The sequence below is a fragment of the Mustela nigripes genome, chromosome 11, assembly GCF_022355385.1.
Source record: "Mustela nigripes isolate SB6536 chromosome 11, MUSNIG.SB6536, whole genome shotgun sequence".
In the NCBI taxonomy this organism is placed as follows: domain Eukaryota; kingdom Metazoa; phylum Chordata; class Mammalia; order Carnivora; family Mustelidae; genus Mustela; species Mustela nigripes.
The window spans coordinates 30,876,466-30,899,483 of NC_081567.1; the positions used below are offsets into that span (position 1 = coordinate 30,876,466).

Below are 23,018 nucleotides of genomic sequence, written 5' to 3' on the forward strand. Positions count from 1 at the left end.
ATGCCAGGGACCCATTCTTCTCCCCAAACCCAGGGCAGGGGTGGCTGAAGCCCCACTCCACACTGCAAAATCAGCAGCCATATTCACTGCAGCGCTAGTGTCATCTTGGTTCCCACCGGACACGTGGGGCAGCCGTGGACGTAACCGGCTGCAGTAGCAGTATCGGCCAAGCCCAGCCAGGGACCAAGACTCAGGACTCCATACCTGAAACAGCAGCAGGACCATCATCCCTCATTTGGGACAGCCAGGGGGAAGGACTACTGCAGTACCAGCATTGCTGGCAGGGCTGTATCCTTTCTGGAGGTTTCAGGGGAGTGTTTCCTTTTTCCCAGCTTCTAGGAGCTGCCAGAATTCCTTGGCTCATAGCCCCCTTCCTCCGTCTTCAGTGCAGTCATCCCAACCTCTGCTTCCACTGTCCCATCTCTTTCTTCTGCCTCTGACCTTCCTGACTCCCTTTTTGTAAGGACCCTTGTGATTACACTGAGCCCACCAGGATAATCTCCGCATCTGTGAGCTTCTTTTAGCACATAAAGCAACATAGTCACTGGTTCTGGGGATTAATCCATGGATTTCTTTTGGGGGTCATTATCCACCAATATCAACCTCTGTGGCAAAATTAACACAAAAGTGACATTTATACATTATATCCAGCATTCAAGGATACAAGAACCATTCACCAAGGAAAGTTACAAAGTGAGTGTCAGTAACTCTTGACACAGAAATTTTACACAGTATGTTCTCAGATCAAAATAAAATTAAATTAGGTATCAATAAAAGTAAGATATTTTAAAAGGTTCCAAATGTTTGGAAATTAAACACACACTTCTAAATAATTCAGTGGGTCAAAGAACAATACCATAAGGGAATTTATAAATTATTTTCAACTGATGAAAACCAAATGAATGCCTGGGTGGCTCAGTTGGTTAAGTATCTGCCCCATGTAAGGCTCCCTGCTCAGTGGGAGTCCGCTTCTCCCTCTCCCTCTGCTTGTGCTCTGTCTCTCAAATAGTAAAATCTTAAAACAAAAACCAGTACATCAAAGATTATATTATCTGTAGTCAGAAGTGCAATGTCTAGGGGTGCCTGAATGGCTCAGTGGGTTAATGGTATGGCTCTTGGTTTCAACTCAGATTGTGATCTCATGGGTTGTGAGACCGAGCCCCAGATTGGGGTCCATATTCACCATGGACTCTGCTTGAGGTGCTCTCCCTCTGCCCCTACCCCCACTCACACATGCTCATGAACTCTCTAAATAAATGAATCTTTTAAAAAAGATTTTATTTATTTGTCGGAGAGAGAGAGAGAGAGAGAGAGAGAGCGAGCGAGCACAAGCAGCAGGAGTGGTAGGCAGAGCAGGCAGAGGAAGAACCATGCTTCCTGCTGAGCAAGGAGCCCCATGCAGGACTCGATCCCAGGGACCCAGATGCCAGGGACCCATTCTTCTCCCCAAACCCAGGGCAGGGGTGGCTGAAGCCCCACTCCACACTGCAAAATCAGCAGCCATATTCACTGCAGCGCTAGTGTCATCTTGGTTCCCACCGGACACGTGGGGCAGCTGTGGACGTAACCGGCTGCAGTAGCAGTATCGGCCAAGCCCAGCCAGGGACCAAGACTCAGGACTCCACACCTGAAACAGCAGCAGGACCATCATCCCTCATTTGGGACAGCCAGGGGGAAGGACTACTGTAGTACCAGCATTGCTGGCAGGGCTGTATCCTTTCTGGGACCATGACCTGAGCCGAAGGCAGCCGTTTAACTGACGGGGCCTCCCAGGCATCCCTCTAAATAAATAAACCTTTAAAAAAAAAAAAAAAGTGCAATGTCTAATCACCGAGAAGATGCTTAGAAAAAGCAGTGCTTAGAGGGAAATTCATAGCTTTAAATGTTTTCTAGTAGAAAAGAAGATTAAAAATTAATGCTCTTCTCTTAAGCTGGAAAAAGAAGAACAAATCATATCCAATGTAAGTAAAAGTAAGGAAATTATAAAAAACAGAAAAGAGACATGGAAGAGAGAGTAAGATTTTTAAAACCCTAGTCAAGACTGATCAAGAAAAAAAGAAAACAGATTACTGGTATCAGAAATGAAATAGTTATCACTACAGATGTACAAATGTTAAAAGTACAGGAAAATTTTGTCAATAATTTATGTCAACAAATTCAACAACTTAGATAAAAGGGACACATTCCTTGTGAAGATAATTTACAAAACTGATACGAGAAGAAATAGAAAAATCCAAATTGCCCCTTACCTATTAAAGAACTGAATTTCAAGAAAAAATCTTCCTACAAAGAAAGCTCCTTACCCAGATAGTCTTCAGTCATGGATTCTATCAAACCTTTAAGGAAGTAAGAAAATCTTACACAGACTCAAAAAACAGGGGAGAGAATGCTTCCCAATTCATTTACTAAGGCTAGCATAAATATGATGTCAAAGCAAATAAAGACACTACGAGAAAAAAATTCAGTGAATGTATAATAAAGATTATACTTAAATTTTATATAAAAATATTAACAGATACCAAACTCTAATAATACCCCTGCTGAAATATTTTAGACGTGTATACTGCAAAGTGTATTTTGACACAAAAAATATATTAGCACTTGTGAATGCACCAAACATAAAAATGGCTTAGGAGATGAACAGATAGACAAATATATGGCAAAAATATTAAACATATTAAAAAAGTAAAGGTAGAATTTTGGTGCTGGGTATACAAATGTTCACTGTAAAATTTTGTCAACTTTGTTGTAGTATCTGTTCAAAACATTTTATCATGATAAAATTGTGGGAATCACAAATCACCTCTCTACTCTCTTGATGAAAGAAATACAAGTGGCATTTACTTTTGGCCACCTAAGCTGAGCTTCTCCAGAGACAGCATCACAGGACATTCTGAATATAAAGTTTTAAAGCCTTCTTAGTTTGGAAATATAGTTCATATCTTAAAATCCAACTACCTATAACAGTGGGTCAATGAGGCAATTAAAACTATGTGTTGGGACGCCTGGGTGGCTCAGTTGGTTAAGCAGCTGCCTTCGGCTCAGGTCATGATCCCAGCGTCCTGGGATCGAGTCCCACATCGGGCTCCTTACTCGTCAGGGAGCCTGCTTCTCCCTCTGCCTCTGCCTGCCATTCTGTCTGCCTGTGCTTGCTCTCTCTCTCTCTGATAAATAAAAAACAAACAAACAAACAAAAAACTCCTATGTGTTTATACCAACCTTGCAGGCTGCATTACTGGTTAATACATTTGGTTCCAAGCAGTTCTTCTGAGACTGCAATACTGCTTTAATACGTCTTTGAAGTTTTGATATTTTTGCCTAGAAGAAAAAGAGAAAAACAAATACAAAACCAGAGTACTAAATAATATATAGAGAGGGAGGAAAAACTATGTATCTGCCAAAGGAGTCTTGTAAGATTTAGGCATCTACCCAAATAAATGAGAAAATCTTGGGCGCCTGGGTGGCTCAGTGAGTTAAAGCCTCTGCCTTCAGCTTGGGTCATCATCTCAGGGTCCTGGGATCGAGTCCCGCATCAGGCTGTCTGCTCAGCAGGGAGCCTGTTTCCTTCTCTCTCTCTCTGCCTGTCTCTCTGCCTCCTTGTGATCTCTCTCTCTGTCAAATAAATAAATAAAAATCTTTTTAAAAAATGAGAACTTCTTACAGAAGCAACGATTTAAATGTTTGATGCCAGTATGACATACAAGAATGAAAGATAAAAATATCAAACTTTTAATTGAGCCATAATAAAATTAATGTTGGTGGAAACACCAATCAGTGAGTAGCCCTAGGAACATAGAACAAAACAAAAACCCCCAGTTTGAAATACACCATACAAGCTCTAATACAGAACATATTTCGAATTAAAAGAAACTGTCTATATATTAAGCCTATTAAACTGACACAGAACATTGATAACAGAAGAACACGGTCCAAAAGTATTGCTAAAAATATTGCTAATAGCCTCTATTACCTACGGCATAGTACATCAAGCTTGCCGTCAGGGATGATGTGGGTTTGCTTTATTGTTTTCCTTTCCTAACACGTAAAATATCACCAGATTCTACTTGAAATGAAATCAGAAACTTACGAAGAGTTCATCAGCTATGGCTTCATGTTTATTCCTGCACTGTGTCTTCCCAATGCGTTCAGTCAATTCTTTCAGCTTATCATCAAATAGCTTGTGATTTATACTACAGATCTCCTGTCGAATCAAATGTTTGACCTAGAATTTTAAAATAAAAACCAGAACACCCTATGTTTCAAATTTAAAAGCAATTTTATTTTCTACTCCTTAAAAATAGCTTCGTTCTTCTCTGGATTTACTGTAATCGATAAAATATACATTTTTCACATTTTTATGTTTATGTTACCAGAAGTCCAAATATCAAATTTAGTGAAACACACCCAGTATCTAAATATATGGATACATTGGAACATAAATTTATTCTCCCAGTGCTAATTTTTATTTGATACTGTTTCAGTTAATTCCATAATATGTATTAAAGAAAAGGTTAAAGCCTATATTGCATTTGTATTTTTTAATGAGCATAATTGAAACCAAGTATTCCATCAAAAGGAGCTCCACTTATCCAAAAGCCAAAGCCCAGTGAAAATGGTTGGTTGGCCTATAGTAGATATGAAGCAAATTATGAAAGTCTGAGCCTTGACCCAGCCATTAACAAAGCTCTATGACCTTTGGGAAGTCACATCTCTCCGCTTCATCTTCCTTGTCCACATATGGGGAGGTAATACGACATTTTGAACATGTGATGCTCATAGGATTTTTGTAAGAGTATAAAAGGTTAATATTGGAAAGAGCTCCAAAAAATAGAAAATAGGGAATTAATATAAAGGAAATAAATGTGCAAGATAATCTGCTTTACTTGCATAGGTTTTTTTTTTAGGGGGTGACTTTTTTATTGCTAAAATGGAGGGAAGTCAGGACTAATTAGGTAGTGACTAATGCTATTTGGTATAATGCACACTGTTATAACACCGTGTAGTAGTGATCACATGAAACATTAATGCATTTCATTATCTGGCTGTGTTTTAGAGAACAGACGGGACTGTTTTCAGAAAACATAATTAATCTCAATGCCCAATGATATGAATAGCTCCCCTGAGCCATCTATTCAGAAATATCCACTGTAATTTTTTGCTGAATTGGTACTCTCCAGTAAGCTGCTTTTGTAACATAGTAGGTAATGTCTCTTAATAACAAAACCTGTCATGATACACCCAAAGTATTTATTAGCAGTATTTGTATCCTTCCCCTAAATTCCTGCTTCTCGGTGTTTGAAATTGGAACACAAAGTTTCTAACTCTTTTATACTGGTAGTCATTGGGATGATTAGGGGTATTCAGCAATTTTGATTATTCCCCAGGTTTTTCCTTCTCATTTTCAATTGTTCTTGCTTTTCAACATTATCATCTACTTGATTTTTTCTGTAATGCTTAACATTTCTTCAGTGATTTCTCAACATTAGACATGATCACCATTTTTACTGTCAAACTTTCAAATATTTGATTCAACTAGTAAGTGCTCAAAATAACATACTGTTTTTACTGACAGGTGACACCTGTGACCCATGTGTGTTTCTTATGGATTACTACAGGCTTGCCAGTTCAGTGGCTGGGCTCAATATGTAAAGCTCATACTCAGCTGAGTCTTGGAGAAACTTTCTAAATATTTTGAATGTGGAAATACTGTTTTGCTAACAAGCAGAGATCACACAGGGTTTATGAAACTTCCCTGCTAACACATGGGGTATTTGTTAAAATCACAGATTTCTAGGCCCTACCCCGGATTCACCAAACAGAATTCCCTGGAAAAAGGCCTAGAAACCTAATTAACAGGTACCACCGGTAATTTTTATTAGGTAAGTTTGAGAAAAGAGTAGCCTAAAACAACAGTCTTCAACTATCAGTGAGCTCAGTAAGCCACAAGTTAAACAAGTAAGTACTCTGGGTGATTCAGATGGAGGCAGACTCTTAAAACTTGGTTATTTAAAAGGACTAAATCTCCATCCATAGGTTGTTCCTTCTGGTTAGAATGGACATGTGTTCTCATTTAGTGGCAGTGTTAGGAAGGAAGACACAATAGAAGGAAGAAGGAAGGAAGAAGACACAATAGAGGAAGACACAATAACCTCCACCAAATACCTCGTAAATGTCTTCTGGTGATGGTACTGTGTCCAAAATTATGGTAGCTGATGGAAATCCTAGGTACAATCTGCAGTTGGCAGTGAAAGTAGCCTAAAGATTGGAGAAAGACTAGCAAGTATATATTTTCAATCTGCCTCACCTTTCTAAGATGGTAGGTAGAGTGAGTAACATGGACTTTCAAGAAAAACTCCTCCACTTCAGTTATTTAATTGGAATCAACGAGGCCAAGATCCTTATAAAAACCTTAAAAAAGAACAGTCAACGGCTCTGGGACTCTTAGGGGAACAATAATGTCAGAATGGTAGGCCTATTCCACTGGGATTTAAACTAAAAAACAAAACAAAACAAAACCACAAAACAAAACCCAAATAGATGTGGTTTAGAGAGTTAACTGCACAGGAATTAAAATATCAAATGATGGGAAGCTAGCTATTTGGAGATAGGTAAAACCATAGTAATCAGCTAAAAACCAAGATGTCTCTGAGGATGTGTGAGAAACTTCGCAGACGGGGAAGGTGGTGGTTGAGAAAACAAAATAAACCACATTCCTCAAACCTTGTTGGAGGGACCATTTTCTCTGTCAACTCAGACTAAGTGTTTTGTGAGACAAATTATAGTAATGAATGAAAAGTGTGATTTTTCCATGCCGGTGACACCAAAATACTCAAAGATTAAATGTTGTCTTTATATGTCCCTATCAGAATTTATTTCTAAATTCAACTACTAATCAATGGGAATAAGACACAGCTGGAATCCCCAACTTCTTTCTTAAGCTAAATCTATGCTCTCCATAATTCTGCTACCCCTTTCCTGCCAATAACACAATATTTACATCTTTTTAAATTAGCGTTTTCTTTGGTCTTCCTGGAAGAAAAGACAAAGTAGAAAGGGAAAAACTGCTGACTCACCTTTCATGCTGGTTCTGCATGACTCTTTCAAAAAGGTTTCCACTTAATTATTATGTGAATACATATTCATATAATATGTAACTATATAACTGTAATGGTCTGCTTTAGAAAACAGTAGTGTTTCTGTTTCTGAAACAGCAGGATGGTTTGGCTTCAGACATTTGGGTCCATTATATAATGTTGATAAGACATTAATCTACCACGTAATAACTTTCAGTTGAATAATTCTAGTGGTGGTAAAATAGCAAAACATGATCATTAAAACAGGTCCTCATTACAGGACCTATTAAAATTGAAGTTCATTACACTTAAACTCAAGAGTTGATCAAACATGGGAAGTTGTCTGACAATGAAATAAAACAGGGCGAAATGTGCATTTGATGATGCTATAAAGTGAAGTATCAGAAAATCCAACCTCTCTCTGTAAACCTGGAAGTTAGGGCAAGTAAATCCGAATGCAGCAGGACTTCTGGTTGTCTGAGTCTATGAAGTAGAGGTCAGTTGTGACGAGATACACAAATGGCTGTAGCTGCAGATCAGAGGACCCCAGGACCAGAACAAAAGAGACTGAATTATTCAGCAAAGTTTCAGGTCATGCAGTGTCTGACTTTCTGGGAGATTTAAATGTAATAGTGACTAAAAAGTCCATTCTCTTTCTACTATAGCACTCTACCTGACATGATTCTCTAGGTTACGCTGTATATGTGTTAGTAATGTAAACAATTATCTTTCTTTAATACCTCTATCAGTTGATTCAGTTTTCATGCATCACCTTTGCACCAAGTGAAAATCTTCTGTACTAAATCATCGTGATCAATGAACTTTAATCATTTTATACTAATCAGAAGTTTCTGAAGCAAATATATAAGCACCAGTGTTTTACCTGTTCCAGCAATGCTGTTTGCTTTTCCAGAGCTACACAAATATTTTCATTAATTTGCTCTGAAGTTTTCACGCGCTTAACACTTTCTTTGCTTTCTGAAAACATCCTCTTCTTTTGATTATGGCCTTGGGGAAATGAAAAGATCAGAAAGTAAAAATATTCCTTCTAAGGAAGGATTTGGGAATTCTCTAATCCAGGGACTCTTTAAGGAAACAGAAAAACTAAAATGTGACCAAGGAAGCATTTTTTAGAAATAAAATTGTCTAAAAAATGGTGATAAACCTAACCTTAAAAAAATTATTATCTTAGGTTCATAGGTAGGATTCTGGTATCGATACACCTCCCTTTCAACTTTATTTAATACCTATTTAATTCTGACAAAAACTGAATAACTTATAGCACTTAGACCTCTAGTTACTTAAGTGTTCTCACATTATTTTTATATAGTTACTTAGGCAGTATGACATATTTTTAATAGGTGATGCTGTTATTTTTAAGCAATTTTAAATCTATCTTGTTAAATAATCACTATGTAGCCTAGACAAGAACACAAATAAAGTTTATCCTATGAAATGTTTTTTCTTATGTATCTTATATATATATCTCTTATATATCATTAACTTACAAAAAATATTCTACTTTGAATGAAATTTATTTTTTCTATTTTAATGATTTCATAAGTCTAGAATTTCATTGGTTAACTATTTGATGTTTCTGTCACTCCAAGCCTACATGTATGTATGTTTACATATATATACATATATATACATATTATCTATCAGCTTACACTTGGCATATGATACAGGTCAATTCTATGGAAAGAAATGAGTTTACCATAATTAAAAAAACTCACTCTTTCAGCTAGCCTCCTTATTAATATAATAAATAAAACTTCAAAATCAGAAGACATGAGGATGAAATAAACAATTGCCGTAAGTCACACTTTGATTTTCTGTACTCTCAAGGGAAAACGACTGATTCTTTGGAAGAATTTAGTTCCCTTCAGATATGGAGGACACCTTTTCCCCCTCCTCACCCTAAATGGTCTGGAAACAAGATACTCCAAAACAATTATTGTCATCATTTACTTTTTTCCTGGCTTTATATACTCTATGGTTTCTGTATCTGAGGCTAAAAAAAATAAAATAAATAAAAAATAAAAATCCCAAAAGGAAAGTTGACTGTGACTATTTTAGTTTCCCCAAAAGATGCTTAAGTATACACTTACTGTTATTACTATCAGCGTCAAGTGCTGACAGCCGTGTTGAGTCTATACTTTCAGAATTTGAAATGTTGGAATGACAGGTTCTACGGGATTCTTCACTTTTCAAAATGTTGGTAGCACAGTTAGTGGAAAGGACTGAATTCACCAACTTGGGTATTTTATCAACAGACACAAAACGGGTATCTGAACTTAAAATGTCACCTTGTCTTTTATCACACAACTCAGAATTGGAATTTGTTTGTAAATAGGAAACTATCTTGTCAATTCTCTTATCATCCAAAGTATTGTTTACTATAGTTTTGGGCATTTGAACCATACCGCTCAATATGTTAGATGGACAGCAAATGGATTTCAGATTACAATCTTCTTTGTGTTGTTCAAAACAGGATTTTGTTACATCTGTCTGACATTCAGTATCATTTTCAGAAGTGTTCTGTGAATCTTTTGCCTTTTGTGTAAAAAGTTTCTTGGAAGATTCTACTGTTTTACTTGGCTTTTGGTAAGGGCACACAACTTGTTCTTCAGTGTATTCCAGTCTTGTTCCTGAATCAACAATTTCTAGTGGTTTCATTACTTTTTGAGAAGATGCTTTACTTTCCTCTGAGCATACTGAATTTTTGTTAGAGTCCAATAAAGAAGCATTTTCAGAATGTCCACGTTTGCTGTTTATGACACCAGTACTTGAATTCTGATTACCACTTGACACATTACTCCCATTTGCTGTTTTCAGTGCTTCGGCATTCTTTGACTTATTCAGCATTTCCACTTGCTTCCGGCAACTTGCAGGCATTGTCTTTTTGGCTTTTAGTATCTTCCGCTTACTTCTATCTGGACTTGCCATCTTTTATACCCTAGAATTTAAAATGTCACATTTAAATGCACTTCTCTAACAGACAAAAGCTTATTTATTTGTAATATTAATGTTCAGATTATTTCTAGAGATTTAGATAATTATTTTTCTTGAAAATTACATCCATTTTCATGGGTCACTGAAAATGTACAGGTAATTTTAATTTTTTTTCGATAAATCTATTCTATATAAATTCACACTTTATATCACCAGTAAGCCTCTACTTGATACTAAGCCTGTTCATTTTATCTGGCCACTTTTTGTATCACCTCACTGCCATAACCATTAAAGTCTGGTTTCAATTATCCAAGCAGGCCATACCTTACATAACCTAAAGATTTAATTGCATTTCTTCATAAAAACAAAACTCAAGGTTTTGTGAAGAGTTTTGCATTTCTACACCTAGTGGCACCTTCATAAAGCTTTCCTAATGTTAATTTTTTCATTTATCACTATATCTTACTTGAAGCTTTCCTTTATTATATCTTTTTAATTTACCATGTCATTTGATCAGGAACAGTTCTAAGATTTGTGAGACCTGAAATTGAAGTGAATATTTATTTAGAACAAGAAAAAAAATCACAAAAAATTCAAATTTTAGAAACCTGTCTGTCATGTCTAGGAGCGTCTGGGTGACTCAGCTAGTAAGCACCGACACTCAATCTCAAGGTCATGAGTTCAAGCCCTGTATTGGGCGCCATGCTGGGCTTGTAGCCTAACTCTGAAAAACAAAAACAAAATTAAAAGAAAATCAAAAATCCAAAAAATTTTTCTTAAAAATGAAAATCAAAAATCCAAAAAAATAGCATACCTTCATTAATTAAGGGCCTGACTCAATATAAGGTTTTTCCCTCTAGGACTACATATTTGATTGCCTCTTCATGAACACAATTTTTGCAGTATTTCCCATAGAGAGAATGAACAAAAAAAGTTTTTCTTCTGGCATGGTTGATTAATTTTTTTCTTTTTAAGTATGCTCCATGACCAGCAGTGTGGAGCCCAATGAAAGGCTTGAACTCATGACCCTGAGATCAAGACCTAAGCCCAGATCAAGAGTTTTGAGTTTATACTTCTATTACTTTTTACATTAATTTCATTATAAATGTGATGTGTAAACAACCAAGTTTTATTCTGCTTACTTTTGAGCAAACTACAGAGTTTTCTAACATGTCTTCACACATATCCCCAGACTCATTCATAAAACTGTGTATAGCAGTAATTCATACAATGTTAATGGCATCATAATGATCCATTGGGCCAGTATAAAAAAAGGTACTTATCTGGTTCTCTATAAAGTATATTTGAGTCACTTCAGTTTTCTTTTTCTCACTAATATTACTGCTATGACTACTGTTTCAAGGAGCATGTCTACAAATATTTTTTGAGTGGATTTGTTGGGTAGCAATAAGATACGCAAATGTTCAAATTCTCAAGATAGTTAAATTATTTTCCAAAGCAGGTGTACTAGTTTACATCCCTATGGGCAATGTTTGAGTTACCACATTATCCACATGCTCTCAAGCCTTTGGTGTTGTCAGACTGAATTTTTACAAATCTACTTGGATATAGATAAATATCTCACAGTCTTAATTTGCATTTCCCTAACTAGTAGCATCTTCCTATGTTTATTAGCTATACATATTTCCGTATCTGCTAAATTCTTGGTTTCGTCTTACTTATTTTGTTTTTGATTGGGTTATCTTTTCTCATTTACTTTTTAAGAGAACTTATTATGAATAATAATCCTCTGTCAATCATTTGTTGTATGAGTTACAAGTATCTTCTCTCATTTGTGGCTTGTCTTTGGATCTTCCTAATTTTAATATAGAGAGATTTCTTTTTTTTTTCTTTAATGGCTAAAGGTTAATCTCTCTTGAGAAATCCTTCCCCACCTCTAGGTAATATGTGAAATAGTGAGGCCGACTGGTGGTACAGAAACCTTCTGATCTAAGTTATCTCAGGACACAGACCTGCACCACTGTTGTGCAATTATAAAAAATACATAAAAGCAGACATGAGTGAATCTCTGGTAGGAATACTTGCTCAGAGAAAATTATTTTTAAGTTTACAAACATGAGAAAATTGGTCATAACAGCATACAACTTGTTAGTTGGTAAAACCCAGGGCACTATGGAGAGGTCTTTCACTTGGAAAACCTCTGCATTGGTATGCTTAGGGAAAAATAAGTAAAACTTCCTGTAAAAGGGAAGTTAAATACTGGTAACTGCCTAAAAGACAAATGACAGTTTACATATTTTAGAGAGGTTTAGTGAAATTTATTATTGGGAGAATAAAAAGAAAAAGACAGTCTAACTGGGGATCCCTGCTATCATCAGAACTTCTGATTTTCTCCAGCCAGCTTGAATCCTTTGCTGTCAAATAAGCAACATGTCACACAGATCTTTAGAATCATGGTACTGTCCAGCAGCACAAGGTAGGAAAGAGAAGTCATCTATATTTTCTCAAGTTTTAAAGATCTGTCTTTCATAATTTAAGTCCTTAATCCATCTAGAATTGATTTCAAAATATACTGAGAAGAAGGGATCTAATTTCATTTTGCCCTCAGGTGTATAATTAATTGTTAGACCGTATCCTGTTAATTTTGAACTTTAAAAATGTTATCATTCATTTATCTGATGATGTAAATCTTGCTGACCATACTGTTGTCCATCCCATCAATTTTAGAGGTCTCTTGTAAGTTATTGAAAATATTTTTAGCCTAATGAATCTTTTAATAGAATTTAATCCATTTACATTTAATATTGCCACTAAAGCTTTAACTTATACTTGGTGTTATGCCTTATAATTTTCACAGCTTTTTGCTATTATATTTTACTTTCTATTGGTTGTTATCTCTACATTTTACCCAAACATGAAAATGTCCTTTTTATATGGTCTACATATGCTTCACGATTCCATGAATTCTAGTATATTTAGAAGTTTTCTAAAAGCATTTCAGCCAGGGCACCTGGGTGGCTTAGTTGGTTAAGTGACTGCCTTCGGCTCAGGTCGTGATCCTGGAGTCCTGGGATCAAGTCCCACATCAGGCTCCCTGCTCAGCAGGTAGTCTGCTTCTCCTGCTGACCTCTCTCCTCTCATGCTTTCTCTCTCTCTCTCTCAAATAAATAAATAAAATCTTAAAAAAAAAAAAAAAAGCATTTCAGCCAATGTTTCAGTAACTACTGAAGAGTAAAACAAGATTATTTAAATATATATTATCTTAAAGTGTTCAAGGGATACCTGGCTAGTTCAGTCAGAAAAGCACGTGACTCAGTCTCTGGGTTGTGAGTTGGATCACCACATCAGGTATAGAAATTACTTAAGTAAACAAAAAGGATTTGAACTTTACATCTCAGATTTTACCTTACTTTTATGTTAGATATACTTCCAAGAATAATTTTGGATATTTAAATCTACTTCAGAGCCAAAACAGGCTATTATTAATAAATCTGCTATAAACATTTACTTGTAAGTTTCTGTGTGATCATTTCTCTTGGTTATATGCCTATATGGAACTGCTGAATCATACTGTAACTCCATATTTAGCCTTCTGAGGAACAACTGTTTTCAAAAACATCTGGACCAATTTACATTCACAACAGGAGTGTATGAGGGATTTAGTCTTAATTTCTTTATCAACACTATTAGGTCTTTCCAGTAGAGTCATCTTGGTGAGAGTGATGTGGTACGTCACTGTCATTTTGATAAGCATTTCCTTGATGGTTAATGATGCTACTTATTGGCCACTTGTCTTATTTATTCAGATCATTTGCCCACTTTAAAATTGAATTATTTGCCTTTTTATTATTGACTTGTAAGAATTATATATATATATTCTAGATTTCAATCCCTTTTCACTTATGATTTGCAAACCTTTTCTCACATTCTGTGGGTCTTTTCTACTTCTTGGTCATATGCTTTGAAAAATTACAGTTTTTCATTTTTTAGAAGATTTACTTATTTATCTTAGGTAGGGTACAGAGGAAGAGACAGTCTTAAGTAGCTCTGAGCTGAGTGTAGAGACCAACAAGTGGCTGTCTCATGACACTGAGATTACAACCTAAGGTGAAACCAAGGATCGGAGGCTTAACTGACTGTGCCACCCAGGTGCCCTAGTTCTGTGTTTGTAGCTTGAGCTTTTGGAGTCACATCTACGAAACCACTGCTTAATCCAAGGTCGTGAAGATTACTCCTGTTTCAAAGTTTATAGCTTTGATCCATTTTAATAATTATAAACAGTGTGAAGATCATTCATTTATTGTTTTATATGTGGATAGTTGTTCCGGCACCATTTGAAAAGGCTACTCTGTCCCGCAGTGAATTGTTATAGCACTCTTGTCAAGACCAATTAATTTAAATCTTAAGGTTTACTTCAGGATTCTCAGTTTTATCCCACTGATATGTAGGTCTCAATTACTATAGCTTTCTGTTTAGTTTTAAATTTAGGATAGCAGTCCTCAACTTTGTTTTTGAGGATTGTTTGGGCTATTCTGAGTTCCTTAAATATGTATGTGAATTTCAGGATGAGATTAACAATTTCCACAAAGAAGCCTACTCAACTTTGATAGGGATTTGTTGAACCTAGATAGATCAATTTAGGGTGTCTGGCTACCTCGGTTTTATCAAGTACTCTGATCCAAGAAAATGGAAGTCTTTCCATTTACCTCAATATTTAGTTCTTTCAAAGGTGTATTGTAGTATTTAGAGTTTTGCACTTCTTTTTGATACTGTTGTAAATGAAACTATTTTTCTTGATTTCATTTTTGGATTTTTTCATTTCAAATACATGGAAATACAATAGAAAACTATATTCATCTTGCATGCAACATTGTTGACCTTATTTTTATCTCTAGTTTTTTTTTGGGGGGGGGGGGGGGGTGTTCCTTAGGATTATCTACAAACAAAAGCCTGTCACATGTCAGTAGTTTTATTTCTTCTTTCCCAGTCTTGATGCTTATATTTAATTTTTCTTGCCTATTCTGAACAGAAATATATCAGAGGTGGCAAAAGTTGACATCCTTGTCCTGTTCTAACTTAGGGAAAAAATCTTTAGTCTTTAACCCTTCTGTATGGTGTTAGCAGTGGATTTTTCACAGATTACCTTTATCAGGATAAGGAATTTCCCAATTATCTTTACTTTGTTCAGTATTTTTATTGTAAAGGAGCATTATATTTTGTTAGAAAATATTTTAGCATCTATTAACAAAATCATATGGCTCTGTTTTCTATTCTATTGATCTGGTAGATTACATTAATATATTTTTGGATGTGAAATCAGCCTTACATTCCTGGGATAAGGTCATGATCACAGGGTCATGGGATCGAGTCCCAGGTTGGGCTCTGTGCTCAGCAGAGAGTCTGCTTGGGACTCTCTCCCTCTTCCTCTCACTTGGCTCCTACCCCCCTTTCTCAATAAATAAATAAAATCTTTTTTTAAAAAGCAGAGCTAGTTTGACAAAACAGATTAGAAAACAACACTATAGTGATCCCACTATATGCTGTCTAAGAGACTCAGCTGAGATCTAAAGACACAAGTAGATTGAAAATAGATAAAAATATATATTCCAGGCAAACAGCAACTGAAAGAGAAGTGGGGTAGCTATAATCATATCAGACAAAATAGATTTGTAGTCAAGAACTTTTGCAAGCGACAGAGAAGGACATGATATATTGATAAAAGGGTGAATCCATCCAGAAGATAGAACAGCCATATACATATTTCTGGGATAAATATCACATAGTCATGGTGTATAATCCTTTCCCTGGGTTGCTGGATTTAATTTTTTAGTATTTTGCTGAAGATTCTTGCATCTATATTCATAAGAGATACTGTTCTGCAGTTTTCTTGTGAGGTCTTTGATTTTGTTTTCAGAAGAATACTGGCCTCCTGGCCTCACAGAATGATTAGGGAAGTGTTTCTTCCTCTTCTGTTTCTTAAAAAAAAAATTGCAAAGAATTGGTATTTTGGGGGCACCTCGGTGGCTCAGTGGGTTAAGCATCTGCCTTTGGCTCAAGTCACGATCCCAGGGTCCTGGGGCTGAGCCCCACATCAGGCTCTCTGCTCAGTGGGGAGCCTACTTCCCCCCCACCCCTGCCTGCCTCTCTGCTTGTGATCTCTCTCTCTCTCTGTCAAATAAATAAATAAATCTTTTAAAAAAAAAAAGAATTGGTATTTTTTTATGTTTTGTAGAATTCAACAATATAGCCATCTGATACTGGCCTTTTCTATGTTCTAATTCAGTCCCTATACTTGTTATAGGCCTGTTCAGATTTTCTATTTCTTCTTGGGTCAGTTTTGGTTATTTGGGTCTCTTTAGAAATTTGTCTATTTCAACCATTTATTTGATTGGTATGAAGTGAATTGTTCAATTGTTCTATAGTATTCTCATCAATTTATTTTTTTTTTTTAAATTCTGGAAGGATGGTAGTAATGCTCCCTCTGTCATTCCTGATTTCAGTTATTTGAGTCTCTTTCATATTCAGTCTAGGTAAAGGTTTGTCAGTCTTTTTGAAAAACAACTTTTGGGTTCCTTGATTTTCTGGGTTTTTTTTTTTTTCTTAATTTTATTACTTTCTGCTGTAATCTTTATTATTTCCTTCATTCTTCTGACTTAGGTTTAGTTTGCTCTTCTTTTTGTAGTAAGACTAAAGGTCAGGTTATTGACTTGAGATTTTATTTCTTTATTATTTATCCTTTTTAAAGTAGGAGCCCCATGCTGGGCTTGAATTCAAAACCCTGAGATCAATACCAGAGCTGAGACTGAGTTGGACACTCAACCACCCAGGTACCCCAAGACTTTCTTTTTTAAAATAGGTGTCCATCACTACAAGTTTCCTGCTTAAGAAAAAAATATTTGAAAGCGAGAGAGAGCGTGAGCGCACACAAGTAGGGGAGAGGGAGAAAGAGCATCTCAAGCAGACTCCCTGCTGATTGTGGAGCCGCTGCTGGGCCCCAATCTCATGATCCTGAGATTAAGACCTGAGCTGAAACCAAGAATTGGACGTTCAGCTGACTGAGTTATCCTGGCTCCCTGACTACAAATTTCATTCAAACAACTGCTTTAATTTCACTTCAAAGTCTTGGAATGTTATGTCATTAAGTATTTTTTAATTTCTCTTGAGGAGTTTCTTTGACCCATAGGTTACTTAGCAGTTCTTTAATTTAGGTACAGTAGTGAATTTCTCAAATTTCTTCTTGGCACTGAATCTTAATTTCATTCCACTGTAGTCAGAGGATGTACTTCATTGATTTCAATCCTTTTAAATTTGCTGAAGTTTGTTTTATGGCTTAGTATGTCTATATCAGAGAATGTTCTATGTACATGAGAACAATGTGTTATTCTGCTGTTATTTTGACTACATGATGTCTCCTAGGTCTACTTGGCTTTCAGTGTTACTCAAATCTTTACTGATCTCCTGCCTAGTTTTCTATCCATTATGAAAGCACTGTATTGAAGTCACCAACCATTATTACTGAATTGTTTATTTCTCCCTTCAATTCTTGTCAATATTTGCTGTATGTATTTTGGTGCTGCTATTGGGTGTATATAATATATACATACACACACATATATGGACATATATGTAATTGTTCCAACTTCCTCAGGGACTAGTCCTTTTATATATATATATATAAAATATATGTATTATATATATAATTTTATATATTTATATATAATTTTATATTTATATAATTTTATATATAATACATATAAATAATTATATATTATATATATATAATTATATATTATATAATATATATATATTTGACAGAGAGGCAGGCAGAGAGAGAAAGGGAAGCAGGCTCCCTGTTGAGCAGTGAGCCCAATGCAGGGCTTGATCCCAGGACCCTGAGATCATGACCTGAGCTGAAAGCAGAGGCTTAGCCCTCTGAGCCACCCAGGCGCCGGAAGGGACTAGTCCTTTTATTATAAAACATCCCTCTTTACCTTTAGTAAAATTTTTATTCTAAAGTCTATTTTGTTTGACATCAGTATAACCACTCAATTTCTTACGGCTGCTCTTTGTACGACAGATCTTTTTCTATCTTCTCACTTTCAACATTATTTATATTTTTCAAACTAAGGTGTATCTCCTGTAGACAGCACATACTTGGATGCTCTTTTTCCTCCAGTCTGAAAATCTCTTATGTGACTAGATCGTTTAATCCATTCATATTTGACATTATTGATAGTTCAATTTATGTCTACATTTTACTTTATAAGCCTTGTATCTTTTGATCCTCTATTCCTTCCTTTAATGCCTTAGGTATCAGCTTAAAATGCTTTACAAGTGGCATTTTAAAATTTCATACTTATGGCGTACCTGGGTGGCTCAGTTGGTTTAGCATCTGCCTTAGGCTCAGGTCATGATTCTGGGGTCCTGAGATCAAATCAAGCACTGGACTGAGATTCCTGCTCAGCGCAGAGTCTGCCTCTTCCTCTCTTTTACCCTCCCTACTTGTACTCTTCTTACAAATTCATTCTCTCAAATGAATAAAACATTTTTAAAATTTCACGTCTACCTATTACAGAGAAATATAAGCACTGTTTTAACTGATCACATCTCCAATTAAGTCATCAGATTCACTTGTTTGAATTTTCTATGAAGGCAATGTCATGATTTTTCTTGTTAATCCTTATTTTTTTCTTTTCTTGTCTTACTACATTTAGAACCTCCAGTATATGAGTAGGTATGCTGTTAGTGCACATGCTTTCTCATCACCAAACTTGGGTAAGGTGTGGTATTTCATTATACCACCACTAAATATGATTTTTGTAATAATTTTTAGAGATACACTTTATTAGATTAATAATTATCCTTTCATTCCCAGTTAAGATTTTACCATGATTGTGTTTTCAAGTTAATCAAATGTCTTTTCATATGTACTTAGAAGAGCACATAATCTCTTTTTTCTATTAATTTGCATCATGTTGATATTTTAAAATATTAATGTAGCTTATTCCTAGATACTCTTCCATGTTCTGGATTCAATTTTTAGTTCAATTCAATTGAATTTTGTATCAGTATTAGGAGAGAAAAGCCTATAATTTTCCTTTATCATGTTTTGACACCAAGGTTATGTATGGTGGCCCCATAAAACTGGAAATTCTTTCAGTTTCTTTGCAAATGGTATTACTTCTTCCTTAAAGGTTAGAAATAATTCACCATAATGCCATCTGGGTTTGGAGTTAACTTAGCGATGATAAAGCTTTTCAGTAATAACTGAATTTTTAAAAATGGACACAGGACCATTCATATTTTCTACATCTGTTACCTTTAGTTGTTTTTCTTTCAACAGAATTTCACATTTATGAAGTTCTTCATTGTATTCTCTAATTATATTTGTAACATTTGCAAGATCTGTAGTACTTTTCTTTTTAGAATATATATGGGGGTGGTGGCAGCTCAGGCCAGGCTCAGCCTCCAGATGTCTTAGCGCCTGCACCAGCTTCTTAGCGCATCTGGGCAGATGTCAGAAAGGTGGCATCAGAAATATATTGGCACCCACTGGCACTGGAAGTTGGTTTTGCAGCAAGCCTGGCACCAGTGGTTCAGGAGGCTAAAGTCACTCTGGCCCATGGCTGCCTGGCACAGGGACTCTGTCAGCTGTTGTTGCTCCCACCGCTCCTTCTTTTCCCTTGTAGCCAGCCAGGCTTCACTGAGCCTTGTGTAGTGATCTTTCTAATCTTGATATCAGTGATTTCTTCATCATTCTTACTAGAAATTTATCCATTGAATTAGTGTTTTTAAAGCACTGACTTCTGGCTTTTCTGACTTTCTCTTGTACTTAGTGTTCATCATTTCCTTTTGGCATTTTAATTCCATTTTCTTCAGGCTTGATTTGTTGTTCGTTTTCCAGCTTGAGATGAAAATGCCGATCTTTAACTTTCAGTTCCTTTCCCCTTCTCACTTTGCATTTAAAGCTGTAAAATTTTCCTCTAGTTCTGCTTTAGTTGAATTATATACCTTTTGATAAACCCTACCTCAATTTTAATATTTGGTTCAAACTTTTTCCCATTTCCATTACAATTCCTTCCATCACTTGTGAATTATTTAAAACATTCATATCCAGGCAATTGCAGATTCCCATTTATATTTTTGTTGGAAGTTAGCTTAGTTGCACTGTAGTCAGAGAATATCCTCCCAAGTGATTTCAGTCTTTTATTTGTTGAGGCTAGCTTCATGGCCAATTTTTCCAAAAGTTCCACGTATACTTGAGCAGAACATGTCCTTCAACACTGTTGGGCGTGGTGGTGTTATACGAAAATGCCAACAAGTTCAGATTGTTTTTAGCTGTGCTGTTCACAACCTTCCAGCTATTCAAAACATTGATTGTGGGTTTGTCTATTTTTTTTTATTTAATCATTGTGCTTTTTTTTTTATATATAGTTTGAAGCTTTGAGTAGATACTGATTTGAGTTTATTCCTAGTGATGGACTGGTTTTCTTCATTATGAAATCTCTCATAATGCTTCTTGTTGAGACGGTTATCTTAATACATGTAAGCACTAAACAAATGGCAATTCTTGTTATATTTTTTTAAAAATCCAGTGAACCAGATCTTTACTTTACCTTTACTAAAAGTGAAACTTAAAAAAAAACCAGCCAGAACTAGGTTATATAACTTGTTCCAGGAAACACAGTTTGGAGCCAGCATTTAAACTCAGGATCTTAAGACACAAAGAAATCTTGTACCACAAGTACAAATCAGGTAAGCAGTTATGAAGAGACAGGGTCATCTTCAGAGGTATATAAATAATCAACAAAATGACAAAACCTGATCATGTGCCAGGTGATAATCTCATGAGAATAAACTAATCCTTATTCCTCTAAGTGGTCCATGGGCCAGCTGCCATCAGCCACCTTCTAAAAGTGCTAGTACAATTTTGCTTTTAATCTTTTATCAATGGAATACCATAAAATGAAACATTATAAAGTGCTCATAATGAAAGGAAGTAGATGCTTATCAGCACTCCTTAATGTCTAGTGGCAGTCAATTTTAACTAATTTAGCAACTTGGTTTTTTTTATTTAATAGATCAGCATTTTAAAGTAATATGTTCACACTAGTTGTTACAAATTCTAACCATTATCAAATTTCTATACTTACAGATGAAATTTAGCTCTCTATACCTTTTTATCAGATTTGTAGCTAAATCAATATTTAACTTGTAACAGGCAAGTATTTTCTACATAATCAGACTAGCATGATTGGATTAGCTTTCCTATATTTTCTTTTTCCTGAAGCTATTGAATTTTATCTTATCATTTCCTATAAACCTTTCACTGTTTTAATTCATCGGAACTGTCATCTATCGGTGTTTCCCCTTTTTCCTCATTCCTTCAAGGTCATGTTTAAAGATCACCTCTTTAAAAAAGCTTTCCCTCAAGAGAACAACTTTATCTGAATACCCTATTACAAACATTTATTTATAGTGATGAGCTTTAAGGGCAGAGATGTGTGTTTACTTTTATATCCTCAGGAAGAGGACTTTCGTATTATATAAGATGCCACTTAAATGTATACCCAACTTACAAAAATTAACTTCTGGAAAGCCAGCCAGGGTCATTCTTTCCTTAAAGTATCAAAACAGGCCTCAGCAACTTTTGCAATAGTTATCTCTAAGCTATTTCTTATCAGCAGCACTATACACAGTGTCACAGAGGTACATTAATGGTACCGTATTTAGTAGATACATTTAGTGCATCTACATAATTGTTAAATTTAGTAAGATCTGTTCATAGGAACATCCCTTACATCCCAAGAAATTTAATCAGAAGTTTAAAAATGCAAACTACATCCGAGTATCTGCCCTACTCAGAGTGTTATTTCTCTCCAAATACAGCCTGACTACAATTTTTCTGGCTTACTGAGATTGATAAAGCTGAAGAATGATAAGAAATTAGGTACCTGAGTCTACAGTAATGCATTTTAAAGGTATATCTATCAAGGTTTAAGACTCTTAGAACAGGGGTGCCTGAGTGGCTCAGTCAGTTAGAGTCTTAACTCTGGCTCAGGTCATGATCTCCGTGTCATAGGATCAAGCATTAGGTGGGCAGTTTGCTTGTCACTGCCCCCCCCAACCGGCTCATGTGCTCTTTCTCTCAAATGAAATCTTAAAAAAAAAAAGACTCAGAGAGCAGAGCATTTAAATGGTGCAATAATATGAGACAAAATAAGATAGTTTTATATTTAATGTAATCTCACTCAATTCAATGAGAACACTCTTGCACATTTAAAGTTATAAAGTTTATTTTTATTGGTAACAACTACCCAGTATATTACTTAAAATTTGATTACATGAAATGAAATACATCTGTAAACACCCACTAAAAGAGAATTACAGAATATGCACAAAGAAGGGAGGGTCACACAGTATTTTAATCCTGGAATTCAAGATACAAAGATCAAGGAAATACAGTGAACTGAGAGCTGAGGTGAGGTACGGGAGTCAAACAGAGCAGAATATTCAAGATGTACGTAGACACACCAGTTCTTAAGAGACGTAAATCATTTCCAATACGGCACTGTACTTGCATTTCTGTTGAGGCAGAAGACAGTCTTGGGATGTGGTCTGTACAAATCTGCAGGTTAAGACTGAGCATTAAGCAGATTAGTTTGATCAGGGTCAGACCCAGCGTCTCTAAACGCCGGACTGAAGGATAAACTACGAAGGCACACTTGACAAACGCTGAACTCGACGTAATTACTCCTTGATTCGGAGGCTTCATTTTTGCATTTTTCAGTAGCTCTCCTGTGACACAAGTTACCTTTGTCTTGACTGCTCTTCACCGCGTTTTGCAAATACCCATGTCTCGGATCGGTTCCTGGCTACCGGTAAACACAGGACAAAATCCTCACCGTAAGTGTATGGAATCCCAGGCTGGCGTAAACGAAGTCGGTTTACCGTGGACGAGACGCAAATTCGTCCAACGTTTTCCTTTACGGGGCCACCGAGCACCCTCCTTCTTCTAGATCTTGACCA

General features: G+C 35.8%; 1 protein-coding gene across 2 annotated transcripts in view; it reads right to left on the reverse strand.

The window, feature by feature from the left end:
- ATF7IP2 (activating transcription factor 7 interacting protein 2) overlaps positions 1–23,018 on the reverse strand; it is a 54,360-nt gene that overhangs the window by 30,391 nt on the left and 951 nt on the right. Inside the window, exons 2-5 of one of the 2 annotated variants that reach the window (XM_059415980.1) lie at positions 9,185–10,032; positions 7,957–8,081; positions 4,088–4,222; positions 3,220–3,318 (exon numbers count right to left, since the gene is read on the reverse strand). In XM_059415980.1, coding sequence (XP_059271963.1) covers positions 3,220–3,318; positions 4,088–4,222; positions 7,957–8,081; positions 9,185–10,022 — 1,197 coding nt within the window. In that variant the 5' untranslated portion in view covers positions 10,023–10,032. The remainder of the gene's footprint in view (positions 1–3,219; positions 3,319–4,087; positions 4,223–7,956; positions 8,082–9,184; positions 10,033–23,018) is intronic. The other variant, XM_059415981.1, reaches the window with a different exon arrangement.